The sequence below is a fragment of the Melanotaenia boesemani genome, chromosome 7 (genome assembly GCF_017639745.1).
Source record: "Melanotaenia boesemani isolate fMelBoe1 chromosome 7, fMelBoe1.pri, whole genome shotgun sequence".
NCBI classification, from domain to species: domain Eukaryota; kingdom Metazoa; phylum Chordata; class Actinopteri; order Atheriniformes; family Melanotaeniidae; genus Melanotaenia; species Melanotaenia boesemani.
Genome location: NC_055688.1, coordinates 756551 through 780232, shown reverse-complemented (window position 1 = coordinate 780232; position 23682 = coordinate 756551). Strand labels below are relative to the sequence as shown.

At 49.0% G+C, this 23682-nt stretch overlaps 1 protein-coding gene across 2 annotated transcripts in view; it reads right to left on the bottom strand.

The window, feature by feature from the left end:
• Window positions 1-5750: 5750 nt before the first annotated feature.
• Window positions 5751-23682, bottom strand: part of fbxo38 (F-box protein 38) — a 79106-nt gene continuing 61174 nt past the window's right edge. Inside the window, exons 18-21 of one of the 2 annotated variants that reach the window (XM_041991229.1) lie at window positions 20415-20560; window positions 19990-20093; window positions 7766-7879; window positions 5751-7143 (exon numbers count right to left, since the gene is read on the bottom strand). In XM_041991229.1, coding sequence (XP_041847163.1) covers window positions 6965-7143; window positions 7766-7879; window positions 19990-20093; window positions 20415-20560 — 543 coding nt within the window. In that variant the 3' untranslated portion in view covers window positions 5751-6964. Of the gene's footprint in view, window positions 7144-7731; window positions 7880-19989; window positions 20094-20414; window positions 20561-23682 lie in introns of both variants that reach the window. The other variant, XM_041991231.1, reaches the window with a different exon arrangement.

Here is a 23682-nt window from a genome sequence, read left to right as displayed (position 1 = left end):
CCCCAGTAGAGAACCAGAACCAGAGTTATCCCCAGCACAGAACCAGAGCCAGAGTTATCCCCAGCACAGAACCAGAACTATCCCCAGCACAGAACCAGAGCCAGAGTTATCCCCAGTCCAGAACCAGAGTTATCCCCAGCACAGAACCAGAACCAGAGTTATCCCCACTACAGAACCAGAACCAGAGTTATCCCCAGTACAGAACCAGAGTTATCTCCAGCACAGAACCAGAGTTATCCCCCGTACAGAACCAGTTATCCCAAGTATAGAACCAGAGTTATTCCCAGCACAGAACCAGAGTTATCCCCAGCACAGAACCAGAACCAGAGTTATCCCCAGTACCGAACCAGAGTTATCCCCAGCACAGAACCAGAACCAGAGTTATCCCCACTACAGAACCAGAACCAGAGTTCTTCCCAGTACCGAACCAGAGTTATCCTCAGTACAGAAATAGAGTTATCCCCAGCCCAGAACCAGAACCAGAATTATCCCCAGTACCGAACCGGAGTTATCCCCAATACAGAACCAGAACCAGAGTTATCCCCAGTATAGAACCAGAGTTATCCCCAGCACAGAACCAGAACCAGTGTTATCCCCAGCACAGAACCAGAACCAGACTTATCCCCGGTATAGAACCAGAGTTATCCTCAGCACAGAACCAGAACCAGAGTTATCCCCAGTACAGAACCAGCCTTTTCTTTATATGGGTGTCTGGCTAACTGCCTCATTTCCACCTGTTGTCTCTTCCATTTGTACAACAACAGGTGAGATTGATCCACCATCAGCGTTCCTTCCTGACAGGACAGACTGATGTCCCAGAAGTGAGCCTGCCTTTGTGTTACATGCTAATGATGATGTGGTAATTAATAAATTTTTTTGAGCGGTTTACGTTTTCCATCTACAACAAGGCAACAGCTACTACTTTCTGTCTCAGGGACTTCTTTCTTGTTAAGTTAAAGATTCTTACAGCACTGAAAACAATTGTTCTTTCAATATTTATTGTTTCAGCGTTTTAGAGCAGTTTAACTGTCCTGTTGCCAGGTCTTCTGGTCTCCCTGAAGAGTCCTGAAAAACCAGAAGTTGTGGTTGTTTTGGCTTCTCTGCTCTGGACTGAGATCTAGGAAGCATGAGATAAAATGATTTTAAACTTGATTTTATTATAATGACGTTTATCAAACTGGCCTTTAAACTTTCTTATTTAGACGACTGAACTTCAACTAGTGATCAAGGTGAATCATAAAGGTTCTATATAATAACATGAAGCGTCTCACTCACACTGAACATGTTATAACCACAGATTAAGATGATTTTATCCTGTAGCCATCCATTCCTCATACTGCACCCACAGGTAAATTCAACTGCTGGTCCAGGTGTAGGTGGAGCGGCTGGCCTAGCTCTAGTTCCAGTATTCTGATCTCGCTGCCTGCTGCTTGCTGTCATGTAAAGGATCTGTTTCCTGTTCGGCCCTTGTGGAGACGTGGCCATGGTCTGGGTCTCTTCATGTTGTCCTGCTGCCCCTCCCTCAGCTACATGGTCCTCCTCCCCACTAGAAGCTGGATCTGCAGCTCCTCTTCTGTCCACTGACTCTGTGTTTACTTTCTTCTTAGAAAATAAGATGAAACTAGCAGTGGGCAGACTTCCTCTCTGTTGTCTGCAGATTGACATGGAAGCACTCGACTGACAGCAGCCAGCTTGCACATTGACAGACGTTCACAGACGAGGCCACTACAGCCGACTGTGTAGCAGTTAGCTTGTGGATTATATTGCATATTAATTGTGTACTGCTCAACTGCATGTCTTGCATGACTAAAGCTAGAGGGATAATTTACTTAAAAACCAAGATAAAGTGTATGAACCTGTACTTAATTGTTTTGTTTTTTTTCCTGTTAATCTTTTTGCAAATGAAGCTGTAATGCTGTTTAAACATGTATGGTAGCATGGACTTATTAGCTTCCATCTCCTTCTCCCAAAATGCCGTGAGATTGATCATGTAGGGTTAAACTTGGAAATTACTACAGCTAAATTAAATTTTAAATACCTTTGCAACCTATCAAACCAGCACCTCTTTGTAAGCTGTATTAATCCCGTGTATTCCACCTATTATAATGTAATACTTAGCTATGCCCTTTCATAAAGTGGTCTAAACCGACAGACCAAACTATGGTAATCTGCTGGTGTGCCAAACCGACTGAACACCGGATCAGTGAAACTTACAACATTATCTTAGTTACCAGTTAGCTGGCTGGATTGTCTGCTTCCAGGCTAGCTAGCTGCTGCTGCCTGTGTGTCTGCCGAGGTAGAGAGAAGATTCTGGAAACGGAGAAGCCGGAGGGGAAGTTAGAGTCAGAATGTGGGAAGCGACTGAGTGAACGACAGGAAAGTTTAATAAATGTTACTTCTGTTAATTCATCATTTAATTCAGTTAAACTTATGGCCTCATGGTGTCCGTTTTCTTCTTTGTCTGTTTCCCTGTCTGCATCTCCATCTGACATTTCAGCAGATTGCATGCCTTTTGGTACATTACCGCCCCCCACAGGTGAAGGCTACAATTACAGTACCTCACTGAGTCAGCACCTCAGTCAGTTGATATTGGCTACACTACTGGACAGGACAGGTAAAAAAAAAAAAAAAAAAAGGTTTTGCATTTATGTCTTGAGTGAAGATGGGTGTATGGTTTGTATGAACTGAAGATGTTTATTATAGAGAGAGGAGGTCTTTTCTGGGGGGACCAGCAATTTTCCAGGGGTGGCCACAGCCCACGGTTATGCTTGTAGAATGAAATGAGGGATATATCTGGTCACCGTTCCTAGCATTCAGGGTGAGGACGAGTCTCCTGCTGCTCTCTTCCTTGCTTCAGTTGTTTGAGGAACAGATGTGCTGCCTTTTGCGGATTGTTCATGTCTTTCCGCACTGACAAATCGATTTTAAGAAAAGTATTATTTGTTACTTATTAGAATATTTTTACACATCAACAACCTAGTCTTTAACATTAGGGCAAAGTAGCAAAACATCATTTGGTGTCAGGATTACTTTGATGATAATCTGCAACATCAAGCCACAGAGCTGCTTTTTTATTTATGAAGCATCTTCATTAAAAGTGTTCAGGCATCAAGAGAAAATCCTACAATACACACCAAGACCCTGACGTTTATGTAAATTGCCATTCAGACAGTTAAACTAGCCACTCACAAAACAATATCATGTTTACCACAGTATAGTACCTTCAGTACTTCCAGTTTCTGCTGGTAAATAAGGTGCAGGAGTTACAGATTATGGCCCTGGAAGGTCCGGGACTACCTCCACTGCTCCACCACTGAACACACAAAAAAGAAAACAACCAAAACAAAAATGATGCTAATACCTGCCACAGCATTCAGTGGGAGCACTGACTTGCAGGAGCTCCTCTGGCATGTAGAACAGATGAAAGACAAGAGTATAATCAGTAAAAATCACAAAAAATAATAAGTTATCTCTTTTTGCAGCAAGACAGTTATAAACATCCTAACTTAGAAAACTGCGGAATAAGAGACAAAACAAGCAAAAACAAAGAACTGAACATGTGGAACTTTCTACACTGGTAACGGTCATCTCACCTTTCCACTCGCTGTTATGTAAAAATCCTCTTCCTCCCAAATCGTCCATGGTTGCTTCATGCCCCTCACAAAGGCATAGTTTCCCTTTTACAGAGGAACGTACCCTCTCGCCTCAACAGGAACATTGGCCAGGTGCTCAGGCCATCCCTTTTTGATGAGTCTTATGACTAACAGCAGTTCAGCATCAGCTGCTGCTCTAATCACGTCCATCTTGCTTGCAGACGCTTGGATCCCCAGTACACTAGCCACATAGCATGCTATCTCACCTTGCATCTCAGGGTCAGCGCATGTGTTGGCCATTGGGCTGCGGGGAAGGGTACCAGCAACGTCTTTCCAGGAGCATACTCTGCCACCGCGTTGAACCTCATGAGGAGTCGCTGGCATCGGAGAGGCATGTTGTCCAGGCTGCGTTTGTTTATGAGCGGAAGTTTATTTTGATCAGAACCAATTTGTTTCTCCTAATCCACTTCTTCATTAACTCTAAGGCTAGGTTCACACTGCAGGCTGAAGTGACCCAAATCCGATTTTTTTGGCCGTATCTGATCTTTTCATGACAGTCTGAACGACACAGATCCGATTTTTTCAAATGCAACCCAGGCCACTTGGATACGTGGTCCTAAATCCAATACGTAACTGATCTTTTGCCATGCGACTTCAGTCTGAACGGCCAGGTCGCATTAATCCGACCTACACGTCATACACATCATTGTTTATAAACTCTTATCTGTAAAGGAGCTCACATCACTCCTGACTGCGACTCCTTTCTCACCCGTTCATCACGTCTCCATCTCAACTGTCCCATCCCGTCCCCATCTCACCCGTTCATGTCTCCATCTCATGCGTCCATCATGTCTTCATCTGAACTGTCCATCACGTCTTCATCTCACCCATCAATCATGTCTTCATCTCAACAATCTATTACGTCTCCATCTCACCTTTTTTTTATATTCATACAGAAATACAGGATCTACAAGCTGGATTTCCTCATTTTTTTTAATTAGTCTTCAATTTTACAATTCTTGGATTGTTAAAAATGTTTTAAAATATTCTAAAGTGTTGTATGCGAGTCTTTTCAGACTGTTTACGCACATTTGAAAGCATGCTATGTACTCTCCGAACTCCACACAAAGATGACCTTTTGTTTTCAAATGAGACACACAACCCACCATGTGAACGGACATTTGGAAGAACCAGCTGAACACTGATGTGCTCAATGTAAAACACTGCTGAAGCATTGTAAAATATTTTAGTTTTTATACTCAAAACACACAAACACTGTAACAAATATATTTTTATTTTTCCCACAAAATGTACAGTGTATATCCCAACCAACACAAAGTTGCACCTAAAGTGGTCTACGTACAAAACGGAAGAATTTACTGTATACAGCTACAGCAAAAAAAAAAAAAAGAAGACAATGAAAACAGCTTCCTCTCTTCTGTTTCAGTCTGGACTTAAACAATGGCGCACTGGCTGATGATATTCCTTTCCTTCTTTCGTCCAGACACAGCTAGCTCCAGCACTCTCCGAAACACACGACAATATTATAAAGAGACCTTTTTTTTTGTTTTTCTTTGTATTTGCTATAATGTTCTGTCCTTATTGTCTAGGACCGTGTTCATGATTTCAGTTTCTGGTTCAGAAGACTGAAGATGTTCCAGACCTTCGTGTTATCTTTCAGTTTTGCAACACAAATAGTAAAATACTGTAAATATTGTTTAGAAATAAAAACGTAGGACTACATTACCTAACTTTTTTTCTTTTTCTTTTTTTACAGACCTGAAGAAGAGTCCAAAGGCAATACTGTACTCAGTGAGTACTGTAGTGATACACAGTACTGCAACTTTCTAGAAAAGGTGCATTTCTGCTTCCTTAAATGGCGACGTCCGTTTCAAACGTCATACATCCTCATGCTTCAATGTGTGTTTTGCGTTGCCATGGATGTTAGTCAGCTCCTCCACTAGGGGGCAGTACTGAGTTCAGAGTTCACTCCCACGAGCCACCGTCAGTTTCAGCCACCGGTTGGCGGCAAAAACATCTCTATGAAGTTGTTTCCAGCCGCCCAGCACGCCCTAAACACTCACATAGTTTTTATTCAAAAGCTCACACAGTTTCTGCAGTGGTCCTTGTTTTCATTCTACTTTTGCTTTTTTGCTCCCTTCCTGATCCTCTTCTTTGGTTCGTTTCTCTTCCTGGTCACGTCAGCTATTTTGCTCAGCACTGCCCATGATTTCCGCTGCCACTGCGCCGTCTTCTGCGTCAAACGATGGATAGCTGAGCTTGCTGAAAACGGACCAAATCACAGGCGCACAAGAGGAGAAAATCGAGGTGACCCAGCTTCCAACCAGCATGTTAACACGCTGTGAACATGAAGCATCTGGAAGCTCTTGCACGTGTAAACTGATCTGTGTGCATGCAGGTATGTACCTGCGCATCGGGTGGTTCGTGCACATGTTCTGTATGAATGTATGAATCTGTGAGATTGAAGGTAAAAATCTGTGTAAAAAATTTATGTTTGTGCAGTTTGTAATTTGTGTAAGTTTATTTTGTTTCTAGTTGCTGATGTGACAATGATAATCTGATAATAATCTGACTATCACTGGAAGATCTGGAACTGGTTCTGGTCAGTCCAGTTTCAGGACCATGGTGATTTTCTGTTGTGCTACAGCAGAAAGAAAAGCAAAACATGGGTTAGTTTTCATTATTTTACTTCGTCTTTCTTCCAAACAAACAAAGACAAACTTCAGAATCTCATCACATCTGCAAAACTTCAAACTGAGAAAATCAAGTTTCTTTTCATCTTTTCAACTCAAATCCATCAGAACCTCTGCAGAACCCGGTTCTCTTCAGTTCTTCATCAGATGGAACAAAAAGAAGGTTAGGAAAACTAAACTAAGGATTCCTGGTGCTCCATCACAGCAGAATCACATCTCCATCCGGAACAATCTGAGGTCTCCTGAACATGGGGGATCCAGCTGAGCAGAGCTGGGTTCTGGAAGAGTCCAATTGCACTGGTTCAGTCCGTTTCCATTTTGGATTCAGAACGTACCATCCAGCAGGTTTCTTCTCTGAAATGTTCCTGTGTGACTGAATGGAAACGGATCAGGAGAAAACATGGAGTCACGATGAAGACTGGACCTGGAAGCAGGAAAACAATGCTCCAGAATCAGCGCCGAGTCAGCAGACGACCAGGACTGCTGCAGGTCTGCACCTCCATCCACCAGAAACCGTATTCTTCAGCGTGTTTAACGGGTCAGAGAAGCAGAGTCATCCGTCAGTGTATTTAAGGTCAGATACAGAACTGGGCTAGACAGGACCCCCAGTCTGTGTCTGGACTGGAAGAGTGGGGGGAGCCTGACTTGGCAGAGCGTCTAGATGTAGTCGTCGTCCACGGGTTCTCCTGGAGTATCACAGTGATGAAGGAAGAGAACCACCACTCTCTGGAACACTCCTCGTCTGCTTTGTCGGCACTCAGAGATCTCCTCACCGATGGTCTCCATGCAGATGTCCGCCGACAGCTGTCCTTTACGGCGCGGTGCGTAGATGGTGGCTAACAGGTAAGACAAATTTATTTGTATAGTACATTTCATGTACAAGACAATTCAAAGTGCTTTACACAAAACATTCCAGCAGATGCAGAAAGCAAAACAAGTGCATTAAAAAAACAAAGATTAAAAGAAATCCAATAAATGAAATAAAAACAGAACGAAGATGCTAAAATAAAATAGATCAAATACAAGAAATAAAGTTCCAGTGTGGGAAAGACAATATTAAAACATGATTCCAGGTTAACAGAACCAGATCCAGATCTGGTCTCTAAATAAAAACTAATCCATGCAGCAGAGAACAGGTGGGTCTTTAACCTGGATCTAAATAAACTGAATGTTTCAGCTGATATGAGGCTTTCTGGGAGTTTGTTCCAGACATGTGGAGCATAGAAGCTGAATGCAGCTTCTCCATGTCTGGTTCTGACTCTGGAACTGATAAGAACCTGGATCCAGATGACCTGAGGGTTCTGGTAGGTTCATACTGGGTCAAGAGGTCTCTGATGTATGTTGGTCCTAAACCATTCAGAGCTTTCTAGACCAGCAGCAGAACTTTATTAAAAAGAGAGAAGAACTTGGTTAACCTGGGTCACCTGTAACAAACACGACTGCTGATTGGACACTCACTGCTTTCATCATCTTCGAAGTCACAGCGGGCGTAGCTGTTCGGATCAGCTGCTCTTAGGGTTCTGAGCCAAGGGAAGTCTGTGATCATGCTGTAGGGTGCGCCGTCAACCACGCCTGGACAGCAACAAAAAACATCATCAACACAAACAATCATTTTATTGTAATTTCCAAGCTTGGGATTAATAAAGTATATGTATCTATCATCAACATCATCATCATCCACACCAAACGCTGCGTTTTCCGCTCCGACGACACCAAACGCTGCGTTTTCCGCTACGATGACAGCGAACGCTGCGTTTTCCGCTACGAGGACAGCGAACGCTGCGTTTTCCGCTACGAGGACAGCGAACGCTGCGTTTTCCGCTCCGACGACAGCGAACGCTGCGTTTTCCGCTCCAACGACAGCGAACGCTGCGTTTTCCGCTACGAGGACAGCGAACGCTGCGTTTTCCGCTCCGACGACAGCGAACGCTGCGTTTTCCGCTACGAGGAAAGCGAACGCTGCGTTTTCCGCTCCGACGACAGGGAACGCTGCGTTTTCCGCTCCGACGACAGCGAACGCTGCGTTTTCTGCTTCGAGGACAGCGAACGCTGCGTTTTCCGCTCCGACGACAGCGAACGCTGCGTTTTCCGCTACGAGGAAAGCGAACGCTGCGTTTTCCGCTCCGACGACAGGGACCGCTGCGTTTTCCGCTCCGACGACAGCGAACGCTGCGTTTTCTGCTTCGAGGACAGCGAACGCTGCGTTTTCCGCTCCGACGACAGCGAACGCTGCGTTTTCCGCTACGAGGAAAGCGAACGCTGCGTTTTCCGCTCCGACGACAGGGAACGCTGCGTTTTTCCTCTCTGACGACAGCGAACGCTGCATTTTCTGCTTCGAGGACAGCGAACGCTGCGTTTTCCGCTCCAACGACAGCGAACGCTGCGTTTTCCGCTACGAGGACAGCGAACGCTGCGTTTTCCGCTCCGACGACAGCGAACGCTGCGTTTTCCGCTCCGACGACAGCGAACGCTGCGTTTTCCGCTACGAGGAAAGCGAACGCTGCATTTTCCGCTCCGACGACAGGGAACGCTGCGTTTTCCGCTCCGACGACAGCGAACGCTGCGTTTTCCGCTCCGACGACACCAAACGCTGCGTTTTCCGCTACGATGACAGCGAACGCTGCGTTTTCCGCTACGAGGACAGCGAACGCTGCATTTTCCGCTCCGACGACAGCGAACGCTGCGTTTTCCGCTCCGACGACAGCGAACGTTGCGTTTTCCGCTTCGAAGACAGCGAACGCTGCGAATTCCGCTACAAGGACACCAAATACTGCGTTTTTTCCGCTCTGACGACAGCGAACGTTGCGTTTTCTGCTTCGAGGACAGCGAACGCTGCGAATTCCGCTACAAGGACACCAAATACTGCGTTTTTCCGCTCTGACGACAGCGGACGTTGCGTTTTCTGCTTCGAGGACAGCGAACGTTGCGTTTTCTGCTTCGAGGACAGCGAACGCTGCGAATTCCGCTACAAGGACACCAAATGCTGCGTTTTTCCGCTCCGACGACAGCGAACGCTGCGTTTTCCGCTACGAGGACAGTGAACGCTGCATTTTCTGCTTCGAGGACAGCGAACGCTGCGTTTTCCGCTACGACGACAGCGAACGCTGCGTTTTCCGCTACGAGGACAGTGAACGCTGCATTTTCCGCTTCGAGGACAGCGAACGCTGCGTTTTCCACTCCAACGACAGCGAACGCTGCGTTTTCCGCTACGACGACAGCGAACGCTGCGTTTTCCGCTACGAGGACAGTGAACGCTGCGTTTTCCGCTACGAGGACAGTGAACGCTGCATTTTCCGCTTCGAGGACAGCGAACGCTGCGTTTTCCACTGCGAGGACACCAAATACTGCGTTTTTTCCGCTCCGACGACAGCGAACGCTGCGTTTTCCGCTACGAGGACAGCGAACGCTGCGAATTCCGCTGCGAGGAAAGCGAACGCTGCGCATAAAGTATATGTATCTATCATCAACATCATCATCATCCACACCAAACGCTGCGTTTTCCGCTACGATGACAGCGAACGCTGCGTTTTCCGCTACGAGGACAGCGAACGCTGCGTTTTCCGCTCCGACGACAGCGAACGCTGCGTTTTCCGCTCCGACGACAGCGAACGCTGCGTTTTCCGCTCCGACGACAGCGAACGCTGCGTTTTCCGCTCCGACGACACCGAACGCAACGTTTTCCGCTCCGACGACACCAAATACTGCGTTTTTCCGCTTCGACGACAGCGAACGTTGCGTTTTCCGCTTCGAGGACAGCGAACGCTGCGAATTCCGCTGCGAGGAAAGCGAACGCTGCGAATTCCGCTACAAGGACACCAAATGCTGCGTTTTTCCTCTCTGACGACAGCGAACGCTGCATTTTCTGCTTCGAGGACAGCGAACGCTGCGTTTTCCGCTACGACGACAGCGAACGCTGCGTTTTCCGCTACGAGGACAGCGAACGCTGCGTTTTCCGCTACGAGGACAGCGAACGCTGCGTTTTCCGCTACGACGACAGCGAACGCTGCGTTTTCCGCTAAGAGGACAGCGAACGCTGCGTTTTCCGCTACGAGGACAGCGAACGCTGCGAATTCCGCTACAAGGACACCGAATGCTGCGTTTTCCGCTACGACGACAGCGAACGCTGCGTTTTCCGCTACGAGGACAGTGAACGCTGCATTTTCCGCTTCGAGGACAGCGAACGCTGCGTTTTCCGCTACGACGACAGCGAACGCTGCGTTTTCCGCTACGAGGACAGCGAACGCTGCGTTTTCCGCTTCGAGGACAGCGAACGCTGCGTTTTCCGCTGCGAGGAAAGCGAACGCTGCGTTTTCCGCTACAAGGACACCAAATACTGTGTTTTTCCGCTCCGACGACAGCGAACGTTGCATTTTCCGCTTCGAGGACAGCGAACGCTGCGAATTCCGCTGCGAGGAAAGCGAACGCTGCGAATTCCGCTACAAGGACACCAAATGCTGCGTTTTTCCTCTCTGACGACAGCGAACGTTGCGTTTTCCGCTTCAAGGACAGCGAATGCTGCGAATTCCGCTACGAGGACACCAAATGCTGCGTTTTTTCCGCTCCGACGACAGCGAACGTTGCGTTTTCCGTTCTGACGACACCGAACGCTGCGTTTTCCGCTCCGACGACACCAAACGCTGCGTTTTCCGCTCCGATGACAGCGAACGCTGCGTTTTCCGCTACGAGGACAGCGAACGCTGCGTTTTCCGCTCCGACGACAGCGAACGCTGCGTTTTCCGCTACGAGGAAAGCGAACGCTGCGTTTTCCGCTCCGACGACAGGGAACGCTGCGTTTTCCGCTCCGACGACAGCGAACGCTGCGTTTTCTGCTTCGAGGACAGCGAACGCTGCGTTTTCCGCTCCGACGACAGCGAACGCTGCGTTTTCCGCTACGAGGAAAGCGAACGCTGCGTTTTCCGCTCCGACGACAGGGAACGCTGCGTTTTTCCTCTCTGACGACAGCGAACGCTGCATTTTCTGCTTCGAGGACAGCGAACGCTGCGTTTTCCGCTCCAACGACAGCGAACGCTGCGTTTTCCGCTACGAGGACAGCGAACGCTGCGTTTTCCGCTCCGACGACAGCGAACGCTGCGTTTTCCGCTCCGACGACAGCGAACGCTGCGTTTTCCGCTACGAGGACAGCGAACGCTGCATTTTCCGCTCCGACGACAGCGAACGCTGCGTTTTCCGCTCCGAGGACAGCGAACGCTGCGTTTTCCGCTCCGACGACACCAAACGCTGCGTTTTCCGCTACGATGACAGCGAACGCTGCGTTTTCCGCTACGAGGACAGCGAACGCTGCATTTTCCGCTCCGACGACAGCGAACGCTGCGTTTTCCGCTCCGACGACAGCGAACGTTGCGTTTTCCGCTTCGAAGACAGCGAACGCTGCGAATTCCGCTACAAGGACACCAAATACTGCGTTTTTCCGCTCTGACGACAGCGAACGTTGCGTTTTCTGCTTCGAGGACAGCGAACGCTGCGAATTCCGCTACAAGGACACCAAATACTGCGTTTTTCCGCTCTGACGACAGCGGACGTTGCGTTTTCTGCTTCGAGGACAGCGAACGTTGCGTTTTCTGCTTCGAGGACAGCGAACGCTGCGAATTCCGCTACAAGGACACCAAATGCTGCGTTTTTCCGCTCCGACGACAGCGAACGCTGCGTTTTCCGCTACGAGGACAGTGAACGCTGCATTTTCTGCTTCGAGGACAGCGAACGCTGCGTTTTCCGCTACGACGACAGCGAACGCTGCGTTTTCCGCTACGAGGACAGTGAACGCTGCATTTTCCGCTTCGAGGACAGCGAACGCTGCGTTTTCCACTCCAACGACAGCGAACGCTGCGTTTTCCGCTACGACGACAGCGAACGCTGCGTTTTCCGCTACGAGGACAGTGAACGCTGCGTTTTCCGCTACGAGGACAGTGAACGCTGCATTTTCCGCTTCGAGGACAGCGAACGCTGCGTTTTCCACTGCGAGGACACCAAATACTGCGTTTTTCCGCTCCGACGACAGCGAACGCTGCGTTTTCCGCTTCGAGGACAGCGAACGCTGCGAATTCCGCTGCGAGGAAAGCGAACGCTGCGCATAAAGTATATGTATCTATCATCAACATCATCATCATCCACACCAAACGCTGCGTTTTCCGCTACGATGACAGCGAACGCTGCGTTTTCCGCTACGAGGACAGCGAACGCTGCGTTTTCCGCTCCGACGACAGCGAACGCTGCGTTTTCCGCTCCGACGACAGCGAACGCTGCGTTTTCCGCTCCGACGACAGCGAACGCTGCGTTTTCCGCTCCGACGACACCGAACGCAACGTTTTCCGCTCCGACGACACCAAATACTGCGTTTTTCCGCTTCGACGACAGCGAACGTTGCGTTTTCCGCTTCGAGGACAGCGAACGCTGCGAATTCCGCTGCGAGGAAAGCGAACGCTGCGAATTCCGCTACAAGGACACCAAATGCTGCGTTTTTCCTCTCTGACGACAGCGAACGCTGCATTTTCTGCTTCGAGGACAGCGAACGCTGCGTTTTCCGCTACGACGACAGCGAACGCTGCGTTTTCCGCTACGAGGACAGCGAACGCTGCGTTTTCCGCTACGACGACAGCGAACGCTGCGTTTTCCGCTAAGAGGACAGCGAACGCTGCGTTTTCCGCTACGAGGACAGCGAACGCTGCGAATTCCGCTACAAGGACACCGAAAGCTGCGTTTTCCGCTACGACGACAGCGAACGCTGCGTTTTCCGCTACGAGGACAGTGAACGCTGCATTTTCCGCTTCGAGGACAGCGAACGCTGCGTTTTCCGCTACGACGACAGCGAACGCTGCGTTTTCCGCTACGAGGACAGCGAACGCTGCATTTTCCGCTTCGAGGACAGCGAACGCTGCGTTTTCCGCTGCGAGGAAAGCGAACGCTGCGTTTTCCGCTACAATGACACCAAATACTGTGTTTTTCCGCTCCGACGACAGCGAACGTTGCATTTTCCGCTTCGAGGACAGCGAACGCTGCGAATTCCGCTGCGAGGAAAGCGAACGCTGCGAATTCCGCTACAAGGACACCAAATGCTGCGTTTTTCCTCTCTGACGACAGCGAACGTTGCGTTTTCCGCTTCAAGGACAGCGAATGCTGCGAATTCCGCTACGAGGACACCAAATGCTGCGTTTTTCCGCTCCGACGACAGCGAACGTTGCGTTTTCCGTTCTGACGACACCGAACGCTGCGTTTTCCGCTCCGACGACACCAAACGCTGCGTTTTCCGCTCCGATGACAGCGAACGCTGCGTTTTCCGCTACGAGGACAGCGAACGCTGCGTTTTCCGCTCCGACGACAGCGAACGCTGCGTTTTCCGCTACGAGGAAAGCGAACGCTGCGTTTTCCGCTCCGACGACAGGGAACGCTGCGTTTTCCGCTCCGACGACAGCGAACGCTGCGTTTTCTGCTTCGAGGACAGCGAACGCTGCGTTTTCCGCTCCGACGACAGCGAACGCTGCGTTTTCCGCTACGAGGAAAGCGAACGCTGCGTTTTCCGCTCCGACGACAGGGAACGCTGCGTTTTTCCTCTCTGACGACAGCGAACGCTGCATTTTCTGCTTCGAGGACAGCGAACGCTGCGTTTTCCGCTCCAACGACAGCGAACGCTGCGTTTTCCGCTACGAGGACAGCGAACGCTGCGTTTTCCGCTCCGACGACAGCGAACGCTGCGTTTTCCGCTCCGACGACAGCGAACGCTGCGTTTTCCGCTACGAGGAAAGCGAACGCTGCATTTTCCGCTCCGACGACAGGGAACGCTGCGTTTTCCGCTCCGACGACAGCGAACGCTGCGTTTTCCGCTCCGACGACACCAAACGCTGCGTTTTCCGCTACGATGACAGCGAACGCTGCGTTTTCCGCTACGAGGACAGCGAACGCTGCATTTTCCGCTCCGACGACAGCGAACGCTGCGTTTTCCGCTCCGACGACAGCGAACGTTGCGTTTTCCGCTTCGAAGACAGCGAACGCTGCGAATTCCGCTACAAGGACACCAAATACTGCGTTTTTCCGCTCTGACGACAGCGAACGTTGCGTTTTCTGCTTCGAGGACAGCGAACGCTGCGAATTCCGCTACAAGGACACCAAATACTGCGTTTTTCCGCTCTGACGACAGCGGACGTTGCGTTTTCTGCTTCGAGGACAGCGAACGTTGCGTTTTCTGCTTCGAGGACAGCGAACGCTGCGAATTCCGCTACAAGGACACCAAATGCTGCGTTTTTCCGCTCCGACGACAGCGAACGCTGCGTTTTCCGCTACGAGGACAGTGAACGCTGCATTTTCTGCTTCGAGGACAGCGAACGCTGCGTTTTCCGCTACGACGACAGCGAACGCTGCGTTTTCCGCTACGAGGACAGTGAACGCTGCATTTTCCGCTTCGAGGACAGCGAACGCTGCGTTTTCCACTCCAACGACAGCGAACGCTGCGTTTTCCGCTACGACGACAGCGAACGCTGCGTTTTCCGCTACGAGGACAGTGAACGCTGCGTTTTCCGCTACGAGGACAGTGAACGCTGCATTTTCCGCTTCGAGGACAGCGAACGCTGCGTTTTCCACTGCGAGGACACCAAATACTGCGTTTTTCCGCTCCGACGACAGCGAACGCTGCGTTTTCCGCTTCGAGGACAGCGAACGCTGCGAATTCCGCTGCGAGGAAAGCGAACGCTGCGCATAAAGTATATGTATCTATCATCAACATCATCATCATCCACACCAAACGCTGCGTTTTCCGCTACGATGACAGCGAACGCTGCGTTTTCCGCTACGAGGACAGCGAACGCTGCGTTTTCCGCTCCGACGACAGCGAACGCTGCGTTTTCCGCTCCGACGACAGCGAACGCTGCGTTTTCCGCTCCGACGACAGCGAACGCTGCGTTTTCCGCTCCGACGACACCGAACGCAACGTTTTCCGCTCCGACGACACCAAATACTGCGTTTTTCCGCTTCGACGACAGCGAACGTTGCGTTTTCCGCTTCGAGGACAGCGAACGCTGCGAATTCCGCTGCGAGGAAAGCGAACGCTGCGAATTCCGCTACAAGGACACCAAATGCTGCGTTTTTCCTCTCTGACGACAGCGAACGCTGCATTTTCTGCTTCGAGGACAGCGAACGCTGCGTTTTCCGCTACGACGACAGCGAACGCTGCGTTTTCCGCTACGAGGACAGCGAACGCTGCGTTTTCCGCTACGAGGACAGCGAACGCTGCGTTTTCCGCTACGACGACAGCGAACGCTGCGTTTTCCGCTAAGAGGACAGCGAACGCTGCGTTTTCCGCTACGAGGACAGCGAACGCTGCGAATTCCGCTACAAGGACACCGAATGCTGCGTTTTCCGCTACGACGACAGCGAACGCTGCGTTTTCCGCTACGAGGACAGCGAACGCTGCTTTTTCCGCTTCGAGGACAGCGAACGCTGCGTTTTCCGCTACGACGACAGCGAACGCTGCGTTTTCCGCTACGAGGACAGCGAACGCTGCATTTTCCGCTTCGAGGACAGCGAACGCTGCGTTTTCCGCTGCGAGGAAAGCGAACGCTGCGTTTTCCGCTACAAGGACACCAAATACTGTGTTTTTCCGCTCCGACGACAGCGAACGTTGCATTTTCCGCTTCGAGGACAGCGAACGCTGCGAATTCCGCTGCGAGGAAAGCGAACGCTGCGAATTCCGCTACAAGGACACCAAATGCTGCGTTTTTCCTCTCTGACGACAGCGAACGTTGCGTTTTCCGCTTCAAGGACAGCGAATGCTGCGAATTCCGCTACGAGGACACCAAATGCTGCGTTTTTCCGCTCCGACGACAGCGAACGTTGCGTTTTCCGTTCTGACGACACCGAACGCTGCGTTTTCCGCTCCGACGACACCAAACGCTGCGTTTTCCGCTCCGATGACAGCGAACGCTGCGTTTTCCGCTACGAGGACAGCGAACGCTGCGTTTTCCGCTCCGACGACAGCGAACGCTGCGTTTTCCGCTACGAGGAAAGCGAACGCTGCGTTTTCCGCTCCGACGACAGGGAACGCTGCGTTTTCCGCTCCGACGACAGCGAACGCTGCGTTTTCTGCTTCGAGGACAGCGAACGCTGCGTTTTCCGCTCCGACGACAGCGAACGCTGCGTTTTCCGCTACGAGGAAAGCGAACGCTGCGTTTTCCGCTCCGACGACAGGGAACGCTGCGTTTTTCCTCTCTGACGACAGCGAACGCTGCATTTTCTGCTTCGAGGACAGCGAACGCTGCGTTTTCCGCTCCAACGACAGCGAACGCTGCGTTTTCCGCTACGAGGACAGCGAACGCTGCGTTTTCCGCTCCGACGACAGCGAACGCTGCGTTTTCCGCTCCGACGACAGCGAACGCTGCGTTTTCCGCTACGAGGAAAGCGAACGCTGCGTTTTCCGCTCCGACGACAGGGAACGCTGCGTTTTCCGCTCCGACGACAGCGAACGCTGCGTTTTCCGCTCCGACGACAGCGAACGCTGCGTTTTCCGCTCCGACGACAGCGAACGCTGCGTTTTCCGCTACGAGGACAGCGAACGCTGCATTTTCCGCTCCGACGACAGCGAACGCTGCGTTTTCCGCTCCGACGACAGCGAACGTTGCGTTTTCCGCTTCGAAGACAGCGAACGCTGCGAATTCCGCTACAAGGACACCAAATACTGCGTTTTTCCGCTCTGACGACAGCGAACGTTGCGTTTTCTGCTTCGAGGACAGCGAACGCTGCGAATTCCGCTACAAGGACACCAAATACTGCGTTTTTCCGCTCTGACGACAGCGGACGTTGCGTTTTCTGCTTCGAGGACAGCGAACGTTGCGTTTTCTGCTTCGAGGACAGCGAACGCTGCGAATTCCGCTACAAGGACACCAAATGCTGCGTTTTTCCGCTCCGACGACAGCGAACGCTGCGTTTTCCGCTACGAGGACAGTGAACGCTGCATTTTCTGCTTCGAGGACAGCGAACGCTGCGTTTTCCGCTACGACGACAGCGAACGCTGCGTTTTCCGCTACGAGGACAGTGAACGCTGCATTTTCCGCTTCGAGGACAGCGAACGCTGCGTTTTCCACTCCAACGACAGCGAACGCTGCGTTTTCCGCTACGACGACAGCGAACGCTGCGTTTTCCGCTACGAGGACAGTGAACGCTGCGTTTTCCGCTACGAGGACAGTGAACGCTGCATTTTCCGCTTCGAGGACAGCGAACGCTGCGTTTTCCACTGCGAGGACACCAAATACTGCGTTTTTCCGCTCCGACGACAGCGAACGCTGCGTTTTCCGCTTCGAGGACAGCGAACGCTGCGAATTCCGCTGCGAGGAAAGCGAACGCTGCGCATAAAGTATATGTATCTATCATCAACATCATCATCATCCACACCAAACGCTGCGTTTTCCGCTACGATGACAGCGAACGCTGCGTTTTCCGCTACGAGGACAGCGAACGCTGCGTTTTCCGCTCCGACGACAGCGAACGCTGCGTTTTCCGCTCCGACGACAGCGAACGCTGCGTTTTCCGCTCCGACGACAGCGAACGCTGCGTTTTCCGCTCCGACGACACCGAACGCAACGTTTTCCGCTCCGACGACACCAAATACTGCGTTTTTCCGCTTCGACGACAGCGAACGTTGCGTTTTCCGCTTCGAGGACAGCGAACGCTGCGAATTCCGCTGCGAGGAAAGCGAACGCTGCGAATTCCGCTACAAGGACACCAAATGCTGCGTTTTTCCTCTCTGACGACAGCGAACGCTGCATTTTCTGCTTCGAGGACAGCGAACGCTGCGTTTTCCGCTACGACGACAGCGAACGCTGCGTTTTCCGCTACGAGGACAGCGAACGCTGCGTTTTCCGCTACGAGGACAGCGAACGCTGCGTTTTCCGCTACGACGACAGCGAACGCTGCGTTTTCCGCTACGACGACAGCGAACGCTGCGTTTTCTGCTTCGAGGACAGCGAACGCTGCGAATTCCGCTACGAGGACACCGAATGCTGCGTTTTCCGCTACGACGACAGCGAACGCTGCGTTTTCCGCTACGAGGACAGTGAACGCTGCATTTTCCGCTTCGAGGACAGCGAACGCTGCGTTTTCCGCTACGACGACAGCGAACGCTGCGTTTTCCGCTACGAGGACAGCGAACGCTGCATTTTCCGCTTCGAGGACAGCGAACGCTGCGTTTTCCGCTGCGAGGAAAGCGAACGCTGCGTTTTCCGCTACAAGGACACCAAATACTGTGTTTTTCCGCTCCGACGACAGCGAACGTTGCATTTTCCGCTTCGAGGACAGCGAACGCTGCGAATTCCGCTGCGAGGAAAGCGAACGCTGCGAATTCCGCTACAAGGACACCAAATGCTGCGTTTTTCCTCTCTGACGACAGCGAACGTTGCGTTTTCCGCTTCAAGGACAGCGAATGCTGCGAATTCCGCTACGAGGACACCAAATGCTGCGTTTTTCCGCTCCGACGACAGCGAACGCTGCGTTTTCCGCTACGATGACAGCGAACGCTGCGTTTTCCGCTCCGACGACAGCGAACGCTGCGTTTTCCGCTACGACGACAGCGAACGCTGCGTTTTCCGCTACGAGGACAGCGAACGCTGCGTTTTCCGCTCCGACAACACCGAACGCTGCGTTTTCCGCTCCGACGACACCAAACGCTGCGTTTTCCGCTACGATGACAGCGAACGCTGCGTTTTCCGCTACGAGGACAGCGAACGCTGCGTTTTCCGCTCCGACGACACCGAACGCTGCGTTTTCCGCTCCGACGACACCAAACGCTGCGTTTTCCGCTACGATGACAGCGAACACTGTGTTTTCCGCTACGAGGACACCAAATGCTGCGTTTTCCGCTCCGACGACAGCGAACGCTGCGAATTCCGCTGCGAGGACAGCGAATGTGGTGTTTTCTGAACTGCTAAACAGAAAAAAATATATATATATATATCTTCATGAATCAGATCAATAAACTTTAAATTTATTATCAGTCTTTGTTAAATTAATTTTTTGAACAATAAAATAAAAAGAAAAAATCTGAGAGTATGATCCCACAAAGGCTGTAATGCTGTGGCACAAGGACTGTCTGAACTGAGTCTGATCAGGTTTTAGTTCATGAATTCAAACATTAACACTTTTATATATATACACACACATATACATACATATATAATACATATATATATATATATATATGTACACACACACAGAAATATATATGTATATATATATACACATATATATATATATATATATTTATATATATACACACATATATATATATATACACACACACACACATACACACATTCACACACACTTCCCTATTGAATCCCATTGCAAAGTGACCCCAAACTTTTGAACTTTTGAACGGTAGTGTGTGTATATATATTCATTTATTTATTTATTTATTTAACAATTCCCTTCCAGTAGATGGGAACCTGTGCTGACTGAGACAAAAATGGTTTGTCACTGTCAGCCCCCTAAAAAAAAAACCTTCCTCTCACCGAAGTGAGGAGTGAAACTAAGAAAACATTTTGAATCTGAGAAATGAGTAATTACAGAAACAGAAAATGGATCCAAGGCTGAGGGGACTTCATTCCTGTCTGGTTCCTGTAGAGGAGAAATGTCTTGTGGTCGTCATGTTTGGTGCATGTGTAAGAGCTAGAGAAGTGATTATTTACCCTCCAGTGTGTAGATGTCGCGCCCCCAGGGGTATTTAGGATACTTCTTCACATCTTCTTCTGTTCTGGTGGCTTCTGGGAAAAACTCATACTTGATCAACTCCCTGAGAAACACACAGAGGTGACTGATTGGGACTGGTGGAGTCTGAGTCCAGTCTGTCTGAACCACGTGTCCATCAGGTCATTAAAAACTGTTTTTAAAGTCAACAGGACACATCTGTCCCGAAAGGACTCAGCTGCTCCATATGCTAATAAATGTGCAGCTTACATTACACAGTCAGCTGATCAGCCAACAGGAAGTCAGCTGATGTTTCTGTAAAATCACACTGTCAAGGCCTCATTGTGTTCTTCACACCTGAGTTCACCTGTCCTCGAGTCAAAGCAGCTGCTTCCTGCCTGTAACAAAGTGTAGCTGGGAGACTTACTGGCTGATGTTAGCTATGGTGTCCATCCAGCTACGGATTCGCACTTTGTTGCGTATGTTTGGGGGGTTGCTGAACTCGTGTACGATAGCGATGTGATAGGGATACGGTCCCTGGAAAAGCTGACGTTCCAGAGCCACCGAGTCAATCTGAGGAGAGAGAAAAAGATGACCAGGACCAGACTTCTACAGACCAGGAGTGTACTTCATTCAACATGTAATTAAACGGTATTAAACGCTAAAATTAATTAACCTAATTTTATTAATGAAGAACTTTTCATACAGGAACAGCATAAAGTAAAAAGAACATAAAATGGCCATTGAAACACACTCCTATTTACACACAAAACACACAAGCCTAGGTCTGATAAATAAGAAAGACCATTAGGACAACTAAACGAGCCTTAAAATCAATCCTGAAACACAAGGCGAGCCAATGCAGCAATATTATAGCTGCTGTAGTGTGTTCCCAACCTCTGGTCCACATCAGGATGAGTGCTGCTGAGTTCTGGAGTAACTGTAGGTATCCGATCTCGACGATATCAATAAGATGGGATGTCAGGCTGAATTCTCTGATCCATCTGACTGATCCCCAGAGGGAGCTTTCCTGGTCCCGTGATTACAAATTGTAAGGCCATGAAGGTTTAAGCCACACAAAATATGTTGATGCAAAATCAGTTCATGAAATTTTCCCATTAGAACTTGTACATTTAGAAAATTCTAGATGTTTTAGTTTTTTACTCAGTTTTCTAGTTCAGACGCAGCTTATCGAACCCAGGTCTGATGTGGAATGAGCTGGCTTTGCTAATGTAGCCTGTCACTAATTTGGATATATTTTAGTCTGGAAACATAAAAAAGCAAGATGGCTACTTGGAATGTGTGTACAGGCAAGGTTTCCAGGTTCCAGGGTTCCAGATTTCTAGCGTTCAAGATTTCCAGGGTTCAAGGATTCCACAGTGGCAGGTGTCCTAGGGTTCCAGGTTTCTAGGGATTCAGGTTTCCAGGGTTCCATGTGTTTTAGGTTCCAGGTTTCCAGGGTTCCATGTGGTTCCAAAGATAAATAATGTAGCAGTCCATCCTGATGCAATCCAGGTAAACTTCCCGCAGACAAGGTGAAAACAAAGGATTAGTCCACAGAAAAGCTGCTCCATTTCCTCATTCTGGACAATCAGTCTCTATCTTTCAAGGATCATTCTGGAAAAATCCAGTAACTAAAATGTGTGACTATACAACTCTCTTTAAAGAAAGTGAAGGAAGATGTGGGAATCTCCAGCTTGTTTCGCTCATAGCTACAGCTTGTAGAGCATAATGGGCTAATTTTACAGTGCAGTATTAGCCAAGCTTCCAGCGATGAAGGTAAACCTGATGACATCCTGTCTGCATGCTGACTGGGATTAAAAGCTTGAGCTTCTACAGGCTGGTTGATGTTAAAAAAGGGCTAAATATGGCGTTGAATTTTTTTTTTTTTTTATTACTATTTATTTAGTTTTGTTTATATACAAACAGCGGGAACAGAGAAAAAAATTAAAAAGAAAGTACAAAAAAGGGGGGGGGGGGCATACAAATTTTTCAGACTGTTGAGTGATCTTTTTGTTTTTTGTCTTTGAATAATGTCCATTTCCTCCATTTCTGTGCAAAGTCACCTGCTTTGATTCGCAGATGAAAAGTCATTTTCTCCATCGCATAGATCTCTTCCATAATGTCCATCCAGTGCCCTGTTTTTGGAGCATCACTCTTCATCCAGTTCCTAGTAATGGCCTTCTTATAGGCAACAATCATTATTTTGAAGAGGTACCTGTCTTCTTTCTTAATAAGTCCTTCTGGGGTCCATCCCAGATATAGAACCCGTGGGTCCCTGGGAACCTTATAATTTAAGATGTGCTCCAAAATTCCAATACTGTCCTCCCAGAAAGATTCCAGTTTGGCGCATGACCAGAAAATGTGGCTATGATTGGCATTATAGTTTCCGCAATTTCTCCAGCATTTTTGTCGTAGTCCAGTCTGTTTGCTTTTAATTTGTGGCGTGACAAAGAAACGTGTCAGGTTTTTCCAGCCAAACTCTCTCCAGCATTTGGAGCTCGTAGAGCTGTGTTGTGTTTTCCACATTAAACTCCAATCATCCTCTGAAATCTCAGTCTGTAGTTCAACTTCCCATTTAGATTTTATGTACAGTGAGGTATTACCATTACATTTCTGTAGGCATGCATACAGTTTAGAGACAGCTTTGGTAGGCATTTTTACATAGGCATCCATCATCATTTTAACCAGCCCATTGCTTTCTGATGGTATACCTGTTTTTACCTGTGTAGCGAAAAAGTGTCTTAGTTGTAAGTAACGAAACAAATCTTTATTTTCTAGTTTAAATTCGTTTTTAACCCTTTCAAAACTCTTGAACATGTTTCCTTCTGTCAGTGTGCATATGGCTGTAATACCTCTATCTATCCATGTTGTGAAGGTTTTGTCAGTTTGTCCTGGTTTGAAAAGAGTTGTCTGTGAAGGCCATAACAATAACCCACAGTCCCCCTCAAGTTTATATTTTCTGACTATATCCGTCCAAGTTTTCAGTGTTTCGGAAACAGTAAAGTTATCATCTTCCTGGTGTCTGTAGCGCTTGTCTCCTAGTCTGGTCTGAAGTAGACTGCTCTGAGCGAGCTCCATTTTCTTCCATTTGGCATAGTATTCTCGGGAGCACCAGCATACCATGTATTTCAGCTGAGCAGCAAAAAAATATTCCCTTAAATTGGGCAAAGCAAGGCCTCCGCTTTGTTTCTGTAGTTGTAGTGTTTTGAATTTGATTCTGGGCCCTTTGCCTCCCCAAATAAATCGTGATATTTGCTTATCCCATGCTGTAAATTGGGGGTCTGGGATTCGAACTGGTAAAGAGAGGAATAGGTACAGCAGCCTGGGTAGTATATTCAGTTTTACTGCCTCAATTCTTGAGCTAAAATCTAAAGTTAATGATAGCCATTTTGACAGATCTTTCTGTATGCTGTCGTTAATTTTATTATAGTTTATTTCATAGAGCTCACTCAGGTCTCGTGTAATGAAAACTCCAAGATATTTTATACTCCCCAAGTCCCATTTTAATTTATATTTCTGTCTGATATAGCTGTTCGGTGTGTAGTTCACACACAAAACCTGTGTTTTATTTATATTAAGTTTGTAACCAGACTTCAGGCCAAAGTTATCTAGAACTGACAGAAGTTTTGGGATTGCTGCGTCTGGGTTCTTTAAGTATATGATAATATCATCGGCAAATAATCCTATTTTAT